This window comes from Sycon ciliatum, chromosome 8 (genome assembly GCF_964019385.1).
Source record: "Sycon ciliatum chromosome 8, ocSycCili1.1, whole genome shotgun sequence".
Taxonomy (NCBI): Eukaryota; Metazoa; Porifera; class Calcarea; order Leucosolenida; family Sycettidae; genus Sycon; species Sycon ciliatum.
Genome location: NC_088650.1, coordinates 30,481,161 through 30,493,660, shown reverse-complemented (window position 1 = coordinate 30,493,660; position 12,500 = coordinate 30,481,161). Strand labels below are relative to the sequence as shown.

Genomic DNA, 12,500 nt, shown 5'->3' with positions numbered 1-12,500 from the left:
AACTGACATGTTGAAGTTTGCTCTGAGGCCAGAGTCGATCGAACTGAGCCACTCCTTCGTGTTGGCCCGTTGCCTCCAAGTTGCCCGATTCTTCGTTTCAAATCAGAGGTGGCTCCAAACCGGAAAGGTTTTGTGGAGTGCACGTCAAGTTCACTCTGAGTTCTGAAATTAGGTAATTTGCTATCGCTACCCGACGGCCAGTACAGAGCAACAATAAGCCGTGTGTGTGCTTCCATTAGTTTTCATTGGTATACGGTGCTTTATTGGCGAGAGGCGAGCCGCTGTTTACCTGCGACAAGTGCCTACCGTAGAACGGGCTTGACACATGCTGCAGTCAACTTCGCTAATAACCACTGCGGATATAACAACAATTCGCTAATAACGACTGCGGATATATTAAAGGGGCACTCCGGGAATATTTTCGGTGGTGTGTTCTCTTCATGGGGGCCTTATATGGCCCCCAAGGAATGGGGAATCGCGAAAACTAGGCCCAAAAAGTCGATATATGAAGCTAGGGAGGGCCAAGTTTGTCTCCTCTTTTGATGGTTTTGATGACGTCACGTGTGATTAGTATTCAAATTCTCTGCATTTGAAGATCTTAGTTGTTTGAATTTTCTGGTGATGAAGAACGATGTTTGGTCAACATTCCCAAGCTTCACAACTGCGACCATACTCTAAGGAACCTGAAGGACCTCCTGAGGTGCCACTGGTAGAAGCGCAGCCTGATGACGGCCAGGAAATTGGAGCGGACGACTTCACTGGTCGACAAGGAAATAACGATTGGTGTTCCTGCCAGAAATGTGGGGTGATGCAGAGGGCAGTCGATTACCTTCGCTGTCGAGAGAGCGCTGCAGCTGTTAGCATTGACAGCCCTTTGACGTGCGTTACACATCACCCCGACTTCGTGTCAGCTTGTCTAAAAAAACTGTTCTGACCATATGCCTCACGACATATAGAGAATTTCGGGATCCTCGTACGCGGACCAGTGAAGTCGTCCGCTCCAATCTCCTGGCCCTCATCAGGCTGCGCTTCTACCAGGGGCACCTCAGAGGGTCCTTCAGGTTCCTTAGAGTAGGTCCGCAGTTGTGAAGCTTGGGAATGTCGACCAAACATCGTTCTTCATCACCAGAAAATTCAAACAACTAAGATCTTCAAATGCAGAGAATTTGAATACTAATCACACGTGACGTCATCAAAACCATCAAAAGAGGAGACAAACTTGGCCCTCCCTGGCTTCATATATCGACTTTTTGGGTCTAGTTTTCGCGATTCCCCATTCCTTGGGGGCCATACAAGGCACCCATGAAGAGAACACACCACCGAAAATATTCCCGGAGTGCCCCTTTAACAACAATTCGCTAATAACGACTGCGGATATATTAACAACAATTCGCTAATAACGACTGCAGATATAACAACAATTCGCTAATAACGACTGCAGATATAACAACAATTCGCTAATAACGACTGCAGATATAACAACAATTCGCGAATAACGACAGAATTTCCATGCCCAGAGCAAAGTCCATTCTACCTGTATACATATAATGAGACTTCGGGTGTAAGGACACTTCGCGAATAAGGACACTTTTCTGATGCCCCGCCGAGTGTGGTTATACGCAAAGTTGACTGCAAAGTTGACTGTACTAGTGTAAAAGTAAGTAATGTGGCCCTGAGTGGAAATGTTGTGGTGATCAAGAGCACCGGGCATTCATTTGGCTACGTTAAAATCAGAACCAATCCCATTTCACCGCAACATACGTGTAGCGCACTGCTACGTACAAGGTATGCGCAGTGTGCAATGTGCACTGTACTGCCACAGCACACATGCACATGGAGCTGTGCATGCACTGCACTGCACTGTGTACTGGGCATGTGCTGGTGGCGAGCCCGGTGGCAACAAGGCCAGCCACTACCCAACTGGACTAGCTGCACAGACTTACAGAAGAGTGCCGAATGGCGCAGGTGATGTTGGTCCCGTTCAGGGGAGTGCCGTCCACTGCTGTCACACGGACGCCGCGACAGCTTGAGGCTTCGGTGCAGAGGCTGACCGGGTCTCCTGTAGCAGCCTCAGCATGTTCCACCTACGCCGCGGCCGCCCATAACACAACACAACACAACATAGTGCAACACTTGTCAACTGCAGTAAAACCAGCCCTAACCATACCACGTCCTTGGTGCAGCGGAAACTGTCCTGATGCGACAGGATTCCGCTTGATCCCGGGATGCGAGTTCAAGATCCAAAGTACTTTGGAGCATGAAAATGTGTCCGGTCAATGCAGGATTCCACCGGGTACAGGGTCCGGCAACCACAGGTCTTACTGTACATGTAGTAGATGGGGGGGGGGGGGGGGGCTAGGGGCTGCTTGGAGCTTCAGAATTAAAAATTCAGATCAGACCCTGGCCACTCTCTGCACTCTATGCCTATGGACACATACCAATAGAGTACAGGAAGGGTTCAGTTCGTGAACAGAGAGCATGGGAGAGTCGCTGGCACTCGTTTAAATTTCGTGTGGAACACATGTACCACCCCAAAGGCAATTGGGCTTTCAAACAATGAATGTGGAGACACAAGCTTTTAGATACAGTACAAATCCATTGCCACTTTCGTCACACAATTAAAGGGGCACTCCGGGAATTTTTTTCGGTGGTGTGTTCTCTTCATGGGGGCCTTATATGGCCCCCAAGGAATGGGGAATCGCGAAAACTAGACCCAAAAAGTTGATATATGAAGCTAGGGAGGGCCAAGTTTGTCTCCTCTTTTGATGGTTTTGATGACGTCATGTGTGATAAGTATTCAAATTCTCTGCATTTGAAGATCTTAGTTGTTTGAATTTTCTGGTGATGAAGAACGATGTTTGGTCGACATTCCTAAGCTTCACAACTGCGGACATACTCTAAGGAACCTGAAGGACCCCCTGAGGTGCCCCTGGTAGAAGCGCAGCCTGATGAGGGCCAGGAGATTGGAGCGGACGACTTCACTGGTCCGAGTACGATGATCGCGAAATTCTCTATACGCCGTGAGGCATATGGTCAGAACAGTCTTGTTTAGACAAGCTGACGCGAAGTCGGGGTGATGTGTAACGCATGTCAAAGGGCTGTCAATGCTAACAGCTGCAGCGCTCTCTCGACAGCGAAGGTAATCGACTGCCCTCTGCATCACCCCACATTTCTGGCAGGAACACCAATCGTTATTTCCTTGCCGGCCAGTGAAGTCGTCCGCTCCAATTTCCTGGCCCTCATCAGGCTGCGCTTCTACCAGGGGCACCTCAGGAGGTCCTTCAGGTTCCTTAGAGTATGGTCGCAGTTGTGAAGCTTGGGAATGTTGACCAAACATCGTTCTTCATCACCAGAAAATCCAAACAACTAAGATCTTCAAATGCAGAGAATTTGAATACTAATCACACGTGACGTCATCAAAATCATCAAAAGAGGAGACAAACTTGGCCCTCCCTGGCTTCATATATCAACTTTTCGGGTCTAGTTTTCGCGATTCCCCATTCCTCGGGGGCCATATAAGGCCCCCATGAAGAGAACACACCACCGAAAATATTCCCGGAGTGCCCCTTTAAGGTGGCTGGGGCGGTACAACTTTTTTGGGAAAATTTTGACTGCATTTTTGAGTTTATCGGCAAGGCAGAGATGAAATTTGAAAATGTTTTCTGGTGAATCTCTGGAGAATAGCCTTCTCTAGCTTCCTATAGTTTTATTTTTACTTTTGGACAAAATTTGAAAACGTTTTATGAAAGGTTATTTTTTCACGGACCTTTCATAAAACTTTTTCAAATGTTGTCCAAAAGTAGAAATAAAACTATAGGAGGCTAGAGAAGGCTCTTCTCCAGAGATTCACCAGAAAACATTTTCAAATTTCATCACCACCTTGCCGATAAACTCAAAAATGCAGTCAAAATGTGATCAAAATGACCCCTAAAAAGTTGTACTGCCCCAGCCACCTTAAAGCGGGATTCACAGAAGCTTTTTTGCGATGCGACACGCGATGCGACAGACGCGAAACCGGGAAAACCCCAAATCACAGCCATGTCGCACCCCACGCAACTGCCGCAACTGCCGCAACTGGGCCATCGCAGAAGTTGAGCTTGGCTCATTTTTTGCGATGCGATGCGACAAGCGATTTGGCGTACGATTTTGACCTTTTCTACAGCAAAGTTGTACAAAGGTTCAAGAGTTGCCTATAAATTTGTACAGGTTGTACCAAACTGCGCGAATATCATGGTGACGTACCCAAATCAGTAAGACTTTGTTGCATCGCTGACTTCTTCAGTGAATGGTATTTCGCGAGTTCGCATCGCACGCGTCCGTCGTGAACAGAGCACGATCAAAATCATTCCAAATTGGCATCGTGGACGTAGCAATATCAACGTATGCGTGTGTGTGTGTGTGTGTGTGTACGTGTGTTTGTGCACATGTTTGTGCACATGTGTGGGCACATGTGTGTGCGTGTGTGTGCGTGTGTGTGTGTGTGTGCACGTGAGTAAGCGTGCGTGCGCAAGTGTGCATTGAACATGCCATTCTGTACAAATAGTGGAGGACGTACCTGAATGCGGGTGAAGGCTTGGTCAATTACGTACATCAGGGGCTGGGTCAGTCCATCATGGTTGCTGCACGCCAACAAGAAAAGAGTTTGGCTGATAAATAAATAAAAACTGCGTGCGCCAAGTTTCAGACTTGGTGTTTGCGGCTCAGGAAATCAACACGTCAAGACAAATCTTCATGCGGAAGTTGAATGCTAAGTTATACACTAATAGGGAGTTGTGTATGGATAATGTTCACTGCTTACGAATTTGTAGAAGAAAAAATAGACCAATGACCTACAAGTTACGCTAGAATAGAGGCGCTACGGATTTTTTATACGTCGTTTTCGAGCAGTGAAATGTTCCGGAGTACGGAACTTATGTGTTTGCCGTCATTGCCTAGGTTACGATCGCAAACACGTCACATTCCCGCGCTATGCCTTTATATTTTGAAAAGTTGTACCGAAATCAAAACTACCCGCCGAAATCGATGTTTCTCGTACCAAATTTGTACGCGAAAAATCTTTCTGCACCCGATGACGCGAAATCTCCATACGAAACATGGTTCGTGTGAAAGCCAGTCCACACGGATTCTCCGTGCCGAAAAATCGTATGGAGCACGCCTGGAAAAAATCCATAGAGCCCATACGGATTTTGGCACGGAAAATCGTACCCTGGAACCTCTCTAATGTCCACTAACACCACCAGTTACTAAACAATCAGCTCATGCGATAACATTGCACAACACTGATCGACGGTACTGACGTTCGACAACTAACTGGGTAACAGGTCTAGCACATCTTGGATGCGCACTCCAACAGCCTTCCAACTTGGAAGGTTCTAAGTTATAGAAATAGCATACGGAGGGGAAGGTGAGCGCAACCAAGATAAGCACGAGCTGAAAGTCTCAGCTGTGAAGGGCGTTGGCGGATGTTCATGCATGTCGATGACCGTATTGTCCAATGGTCTTGCAAGTATCGTCATCGACATGCATGAACATCCGCCAACGTCCTTCACAGCTGAGACTTTCAGCTCGTGCTTATCTTGGTTGCGCTCACCTTCCCCTCCTTATGTTATTTCTATAACTTAGAACCTTCCAAGTTGGAAGGCTGTTGGAGTGCGCATCCAAGATGTGCTAGAGCTGTTAGCCAGTTAGTTGTAGAAAGTCAGTACCGTCGGTCAGTGTCGTGCAATGTTATCGCAAGAGCTGATTGTTTAGTAGCTGGTGGTGTTAGTGGACATTCTAGCGTAACTTGTAGTTCCTTGGTCTATTTTTTTCTTCTATAAATTAATCCTTGGCTCTCCATCCGAGTCCATTCCTGCTTACGAATTGTTTTTTATTTTTTATATTTTTTAACAGCAGATATGTGCAGAAATATGTTGAACCCTCCATGCACATTATGCTACTCTAGCTGTGACAGGAGCACGCTGCAAGATCATTGTGTGCACTGATCATCTCAGAGGCCGCACGTGAAACACTACGGCGCTGAGCAACGAAACCCGTCGTCCAGAATGCATGCAGCAACGAAAAGCACAGCGCTGCTCAATGAAATCCGGTCGTGCGAGTCAAGTGTGCGCCTCGCACCACTTCGCAGGCCAGCGCTCAGAGGTCCAGGGCTGCGCAGCGCCCGGCACGTACTCGAGTGACTCGACTGGATTTCGTCGAGCAGCACTGTAGAGTGAATACGTACACTTGCTCGATAATGCCCGCATCGGAGAACGCAGGCACTCGCAGGGCAGTGAGCCAGGTGGCCACTTTGGAGGTGCCAGCCGTGCGTCTACTGCTGTCCGTGCGTAAGCGCAGCGTGTAGGAGAGCTTCGGAGGCAGCTTTGTGCTGGCATCGTCCGTCATATCTTCAAACACAACACCTGAAGGAGGGGGAGAAAACAATAACGCGCCAAGTGAAGTAGTTGCATTGCCAGTTGTTGGGATTCTTATCTATCTAGTTGTCTGATGATTGCCTTAGCATTTAGCTACGTGCATGAAACGCAGCGTTACAACGTATGTATATATAATTGGTGGAACCGTTCTTTTTGACCTTTGTTATCTTTAAAAAAGTATATAAATAATTTTTACGTAAGAAGAAAGTAAGCAGCAGCACTCGGCACTTGAAAACTCTGCGTCCACTTCACCACCACCACATTTGCGCTCTGCGGCCGATCACGATCATTCCCCACAACAGCAACAAGAGCTTCGGAGTACTCAAAATATTTTAATTCCTTCTGACAGCGGTTTCGGTCATCAGAGACCTCATCAGAGAAGGTAGAATGTTGAATGACTCGAAAAAGACAGAAATCGCCTATTTTATACTTCAGTAGTTTATACTGACCACTGCAACAAGATGGCGCATCAATAAGCGCGCGCTTGATACTCAACGTGTGAAAAATAAGGTGTAAAACTCAAGGACTAGGTGTTATTGTAAAAATCAATCATCTTGATTGATTGTTGCTGTTGTGGGGAATTAACGTGGTCGGCCGCAGAGCGCAAATGTGGTGGTGGTGAAGTGGACGCAGAATGAATAATTTTTACCATAAATACACACGCGCGCGCACGCACGCGCACACACACACACACACGCGCGCGCGCGCGGGCGCACACACACACACACACTGACAGCATGTGCTCACCTCCCAGGTTGGATTGCGTCGCATCCAACACGTCCACATCCATTGCTGCCTTGCTGTTGACTGGCTTGATGGCAAATGGGAGTGAATCGCCACTGGATGACGACAGACACCGAGCGGTTTCCATGATTCGCGTAGCTGACAGCACAGAAAGCAAAGGCAATCAAGAAGAAACAAGACAGCAAAGAGCGTGAGTAGTGCCAGCTACAAGCAGTGTATCGGTTGGAATGGTCCCACAGGCAAACGTGACACACAACCAGTGACTACAGTGCAAGGTCAGGTGGTGACAACTGTCACACGTACGGACTTCTTTCGCAAACACCAGCCAGGCGTCAGCTTAGCAATATGTGCAGACTCTAGCGCAGACAGGTGAGATGTTGTCAATGTATTGTGCACACGTGCTTGAATATAGATGTGTGCATGGATGTTGTGCTAGCATGCTGCAGCACCTTGGCAAGCAGCTGGTGATAATTTTCCAGGTGACGAGCCACTGTACAGACTGCAGACTAGCCAATCTTACTGTCACCATCATCAGCCAGTACTGTAAGTCAACTAATATTCGGCGCATATTTAATTTCGGCCATTTTCGGCCTGATCATATTTGGCCGAAAATTTGTTGCAGCCTAAATTTTGTTTTGCAAGGTTCAGTGTGACAGTATATACTAGTACAGGCGGCAGCAGTACAGGCCGGAAATTTGTTGCAGCCGAAATGTGTTTTAGCCCTGGGAGGCCGAAATTTGAATGGGCCGAAAATTTGTCGACTTCCAGTAAGCAAGGCATGTACTGTGTGCAGTACTGTGCTCAAACTAGGTGTAGAAGCAGGTACGTACCGTATTTTCCGGAGTATAGTGCGCACTTTAGATGTGCTATTTTAGGCCCTTAATCGCAGGTGCGCACTATGCTCCGAATATGAAATGCATGTACTTCAATGCAGATTGAAGTGCGCACCCCCAATGAAGATTGGGGGTGCGCGTTATACAAAGGTGCGCACTATACTCCGAAAAATACGGTAGCTCGTGTTTAGTCAGCGTAGTCCGGTCACCACACCAGCAAAATGCTCGCCATATGCACTACAGTCAACTTCGCTAATAACGACTGCGGATATAACGACAATTCGCGAATAACAACATAATTTTCATGCCCAGAGCAAATCCCATCCAACTGTGACAAATATAATGAGACTTCGGGTATAACGACACTTCGCGAATAAGGACACTTTTCTGATGCCCCGCCGAGTGTCGTTATAAGCGAAGTTGACTGTACATAGTCAAAAATGGGCAAATGGCGGCTATGAGGTTGCCCATGGTACATGGTCACCACACCACGGATGTGTTTTGGCTCAAGGTGACCGCACCACAGATGGGTTTTGATACAAGGTGACCACACCACAGATGTGCCAGCTACGCCTCTGTAGAAGTGACATTGCTTGCTCACTTGTTCACGTACAGACTCAGTAAACTTCACTGTAGCACACGGTGGTGAGCTGGCCAGAATACCATCATCACCAGAGCAGCCAGCGACTATAACATACAGCAGCGTGGATGTAGCACACCGTGTGAAGGTGCAAGTACAACACATGCAGTGGTGTGTAGAATGCACAACACATGACAGCTAGGTAGCGAAAGAACAACACAGCCATCATCACCACACATACAGTCACCCCACATACAGTCACCACACATACAGTCACCACGCATACAGTCACCACACATACAGTCACCACACATACAGTCACCACACATACAGTCACCACGCATACAGTCACCACACATACAGTCACCACACATACAGTCACCATACATACAGTCACCACATATACAGTCACCACACATACAGTCACCACACATACAGTCACCACACATACAGTCACCACACATACAGTCACCACACATACAGTCACCCCACATACAGTCACCACGCATACAGTCAACACGCATACAGTCAACACACATACAGTCACCACACATACAGTCACCACACATACAGTCACCACACATACAGTCACCACACATACAGTCACCATCAGGGAGTCGTACTCAAACTAGGGAGGTGACACGGCACAGAAATCCGTGTCACAGGGGTTGACTCGCACCCTTGACCCCTCGTTGTTATTTTTGGAATAGTTCAGTCCAGTCCAGTCCGAAAGGTCATACTTGGATCGACTCGCCTTCTGTACTTCACCTCCAAGCGTGCAACGCGAGACCTGCAAAGTATGATTTTTCTGTGGGGAACGATTTTGCCATTGATCAAGTTTTTATTGGAGTGCTCAGGCATACTACGATTGCTGAGACGTCCCGAGCACGCTTGTTCAGGTTCTCTATCTTTGACGAGCCGGTCCTACAGCCCCCTACATTGTATCTAACGACGTAGGAGCTGACAATGTAAGAGGATTTCCCTGGAAATAATGATGATGGTGGTGTGACTGCTGCAGGAAAAATGCTGGCTGTTTATGACAGTATGACTAGATGTACAATGTAGCTCTCTTGTATGGTACTTAACCCCTGCTATAAATGTGTTGTTTAGGAAGACTGGTGTATTGTGCAAGTCATAAAGAAGAAATGGGGCAGATACACGACTTACAATTTTCAAAAACCAGCTTCGTGTTATGTCTAATTTGTGTCAAAATTGTAGTATTTAGACATGACAATATCATTGGCTGTACTTCTCTAATATGGTACATAACCCCTGCTATAAATGTGTTATTTAGGCAGACTGGACCATTGTGCAAGTCATAAAGAAGAAATGGGGCAGATACACGACTTACATTTTTCAAAACCTGGCTTCGTGTTATGTGTAATTTGTGTCAAAATTGTAGTATTTCAAAATGACAATATCACTGGCTGTACTTCTCTTATATGGTACTTAACCCCTGCTATAAATGTGTTGTTTAGGAAGACTGGTGTATTGTGCAAGTCATAAAGAAGAAATGGGGCAGATACACGACTTACAATTTTCAAAAACCAGCTTCGTGTTATGTCTAATTTGTGTCAAAATTGTAGTATTTAGACATGACAATATCATTGGCTGTACTTCTCTAATATGGTACATAACCCCTGCTATAAATGTGTTATTTAGGCAGACTGGACCATTGTGCAAGTCATAAAGAAGAAATGGGGCAGATACACGACTTACATTTTTCAAAACCTGGCTTCGTGTTATGTGTAATTTGTGTCAAAATTGTAGTATTTCAACATGCCAATATCACTGGCTGTACTTCTCTTATATGGTACTTAACCCCTGCTATAAATGTGTTGTTTAGGAAGACTGGTGTATTGTGCAAGTCATAAAGAAGAAATGGGGCAGATACACGACTTACAATTTTCAAAAACCAGCTTCGTGCTATGTGCAATTATTTGGGTCAATTTTAGTATTCGGATTAACCTAGGATACGGCTCTGAACAGTTCTGAACAGTTACCGTAACACTACACGCCGTCTCATAACTGCTGCTGTTGCCATCACTGCTATCAATTAGTTCGGACATGGCAGGAGGTAAACAAATTGCTGGTAGTCTTTCAAAGAATACTGGCGAGTGATGGGCTGTAAACGAAATGTGCTGCCTCATTAATTTCAAAAACTAGACACCCATGCGGCACGCTTGGAGGTGAAGTACAGAAGGCGAGTCGATCCGAGTATGACCTTTCGGACTGGACTGGACTGAACTATTCCAAAAAAACCAACGAGGGGTCAAGGGTGCGAGTCAACCCCTGTGACACGGATTTCTGTGCCGTGTCACCTCCCTAGTTTGAGTACGACTCCCTGGTCACCATACATACAGTCACCACACATACAGTCACCACACATACAGTCACCACACATACAGTCACCCCACATACAGTCACCACACATACAGTCACCACACATACAGTCACCACACATACAGTCACCACACATACAGTCACCACACATACAGTCAACACACATACAGTCACCACACATACAGTCAACACACATACAGTCACCACACATACAGTCACCACACATACAGTCACCACACATACAGTCACCATACATACAGTCACCCCACATACAGTCACCACACATACAGTCACCATACATACAGTCACCACACATACAGTCAACACACATACAGTCACCACACATACAGTCACCACACATACAGTCACCATACATACAGTCACCCCACATACAGTCACCATACATACAGTCACCACACATACAGTCAACACACATACAGTCACCACACATACAGTCACCACACATACAGTCACCACACATACAGTCACCACACATACAGTCACCATACATACAGTCACCCCACATACAGTCACCACACATACAGTCACCATACATACAGTCACCACACATACAGTCAACACCCATACAGTCACCACGCATACAGTCACCATACATACAGTCAACACCACACATACAGTCGCCATACATACAGTCACCCCACATACAGTCACCACACATACAGTCACCACACATACAGTCACCACACATACAGTCACCACACATACAGTCACCATACATACAGTCACCACACATACAGTCACCACACATACAGTCACCACACATACAGTCACCACACATACAGTCACCACACATACAGTCACCATACATACAGTCACCATACATACAGTCACCCCACATACAGTCACCACACATACAGTCACCACACATACAGTCACCACACATACAGTCTTCTCCCGATACGTCACGCACTTGATCAACTCATGCACTTTGAAGTCCAGCATTCACGATAAGTAGCGTACAGTCAACTTTGCGAATAACGACACTCGGCGGGGCATCAGAAAAGTGTCCTTATTCGCGAAGTGTCGTTATACCCAAAGTCTCATTATATGCATACAGTTATATGGGATTTTGCTCTGGGCACGGAAATTGTGTCGTTACTCGCGAATTGTCGTTATATCCGCAGTCGTTATTAGCAAAGTAGACTGTACGTTTGTACGTGTATACAGGCAGCCTATCATCACCGGTTGCGCTTACTGAATTCCGACCCGAAGTGCAAAACTGGCACCCTGCACCAGTTCCGATTACATCCCTGGACGTGTACCTACAGTCCATTCATCGGAAACTGTCCCGCTGGGTTTTGAAAGTCCGATTTGGACCCAAAACCCACTTTAAATTTCAAAAAACTGGGTTTGGGATCTGCTTCTCCACACATTTTGCCATGGCATACCTGTCCTAATTTTGTAAAACCTGGCTGAATTTCTATTTCCCTGTTCTTGGACTTTTCTGACCTCAAATGTGACAAGGAGTAATTGCACAAATCACACAATGCAGGATGTACTGTTGTTTTCACGATATCTACAACTATGTGCGGGAGACACCGAAAAGTTAGGGTGCCAGTTTCCAAT

At 46.4% G+C, this 12,500-nt stretch overlaps 1 protein-coding gene across 1 annotated transcript in view; it reads right to left on the bottom strand.

Annotated features, from left to right (window-relative positions):
* The window catches only part of LOC135822684 (phospholipid-transporting ATPase ABCA3-like), a 95,232-nt gene that overhangs the window by 68,829 nt on the left and 13,903 nt on the right, over positions 1-12,500 (bottom strand). Inside the window, exons 6-9 of the mRNA XM_065335502.1 lie at positions 7,161-7,295; positions 6,224-6,401; positions 4,556-4,619; positions 1,944-2,084 (exon numbers count right to left, since the gene is read on the bottom strand). Coding sequence (XP_065191574.1) covers positions 1,944-2,084; positions 4,556-4,619; positions 6,224-6,401; positions 7,161-7,295 — 518 coding nt within the window. The remainder of the gene's footprint in view (positions 1-1,943; positions 2,085-4,555; positions 4,620-6,223; positions 6,402-7,160; positions 7,296-12,500) is intronic.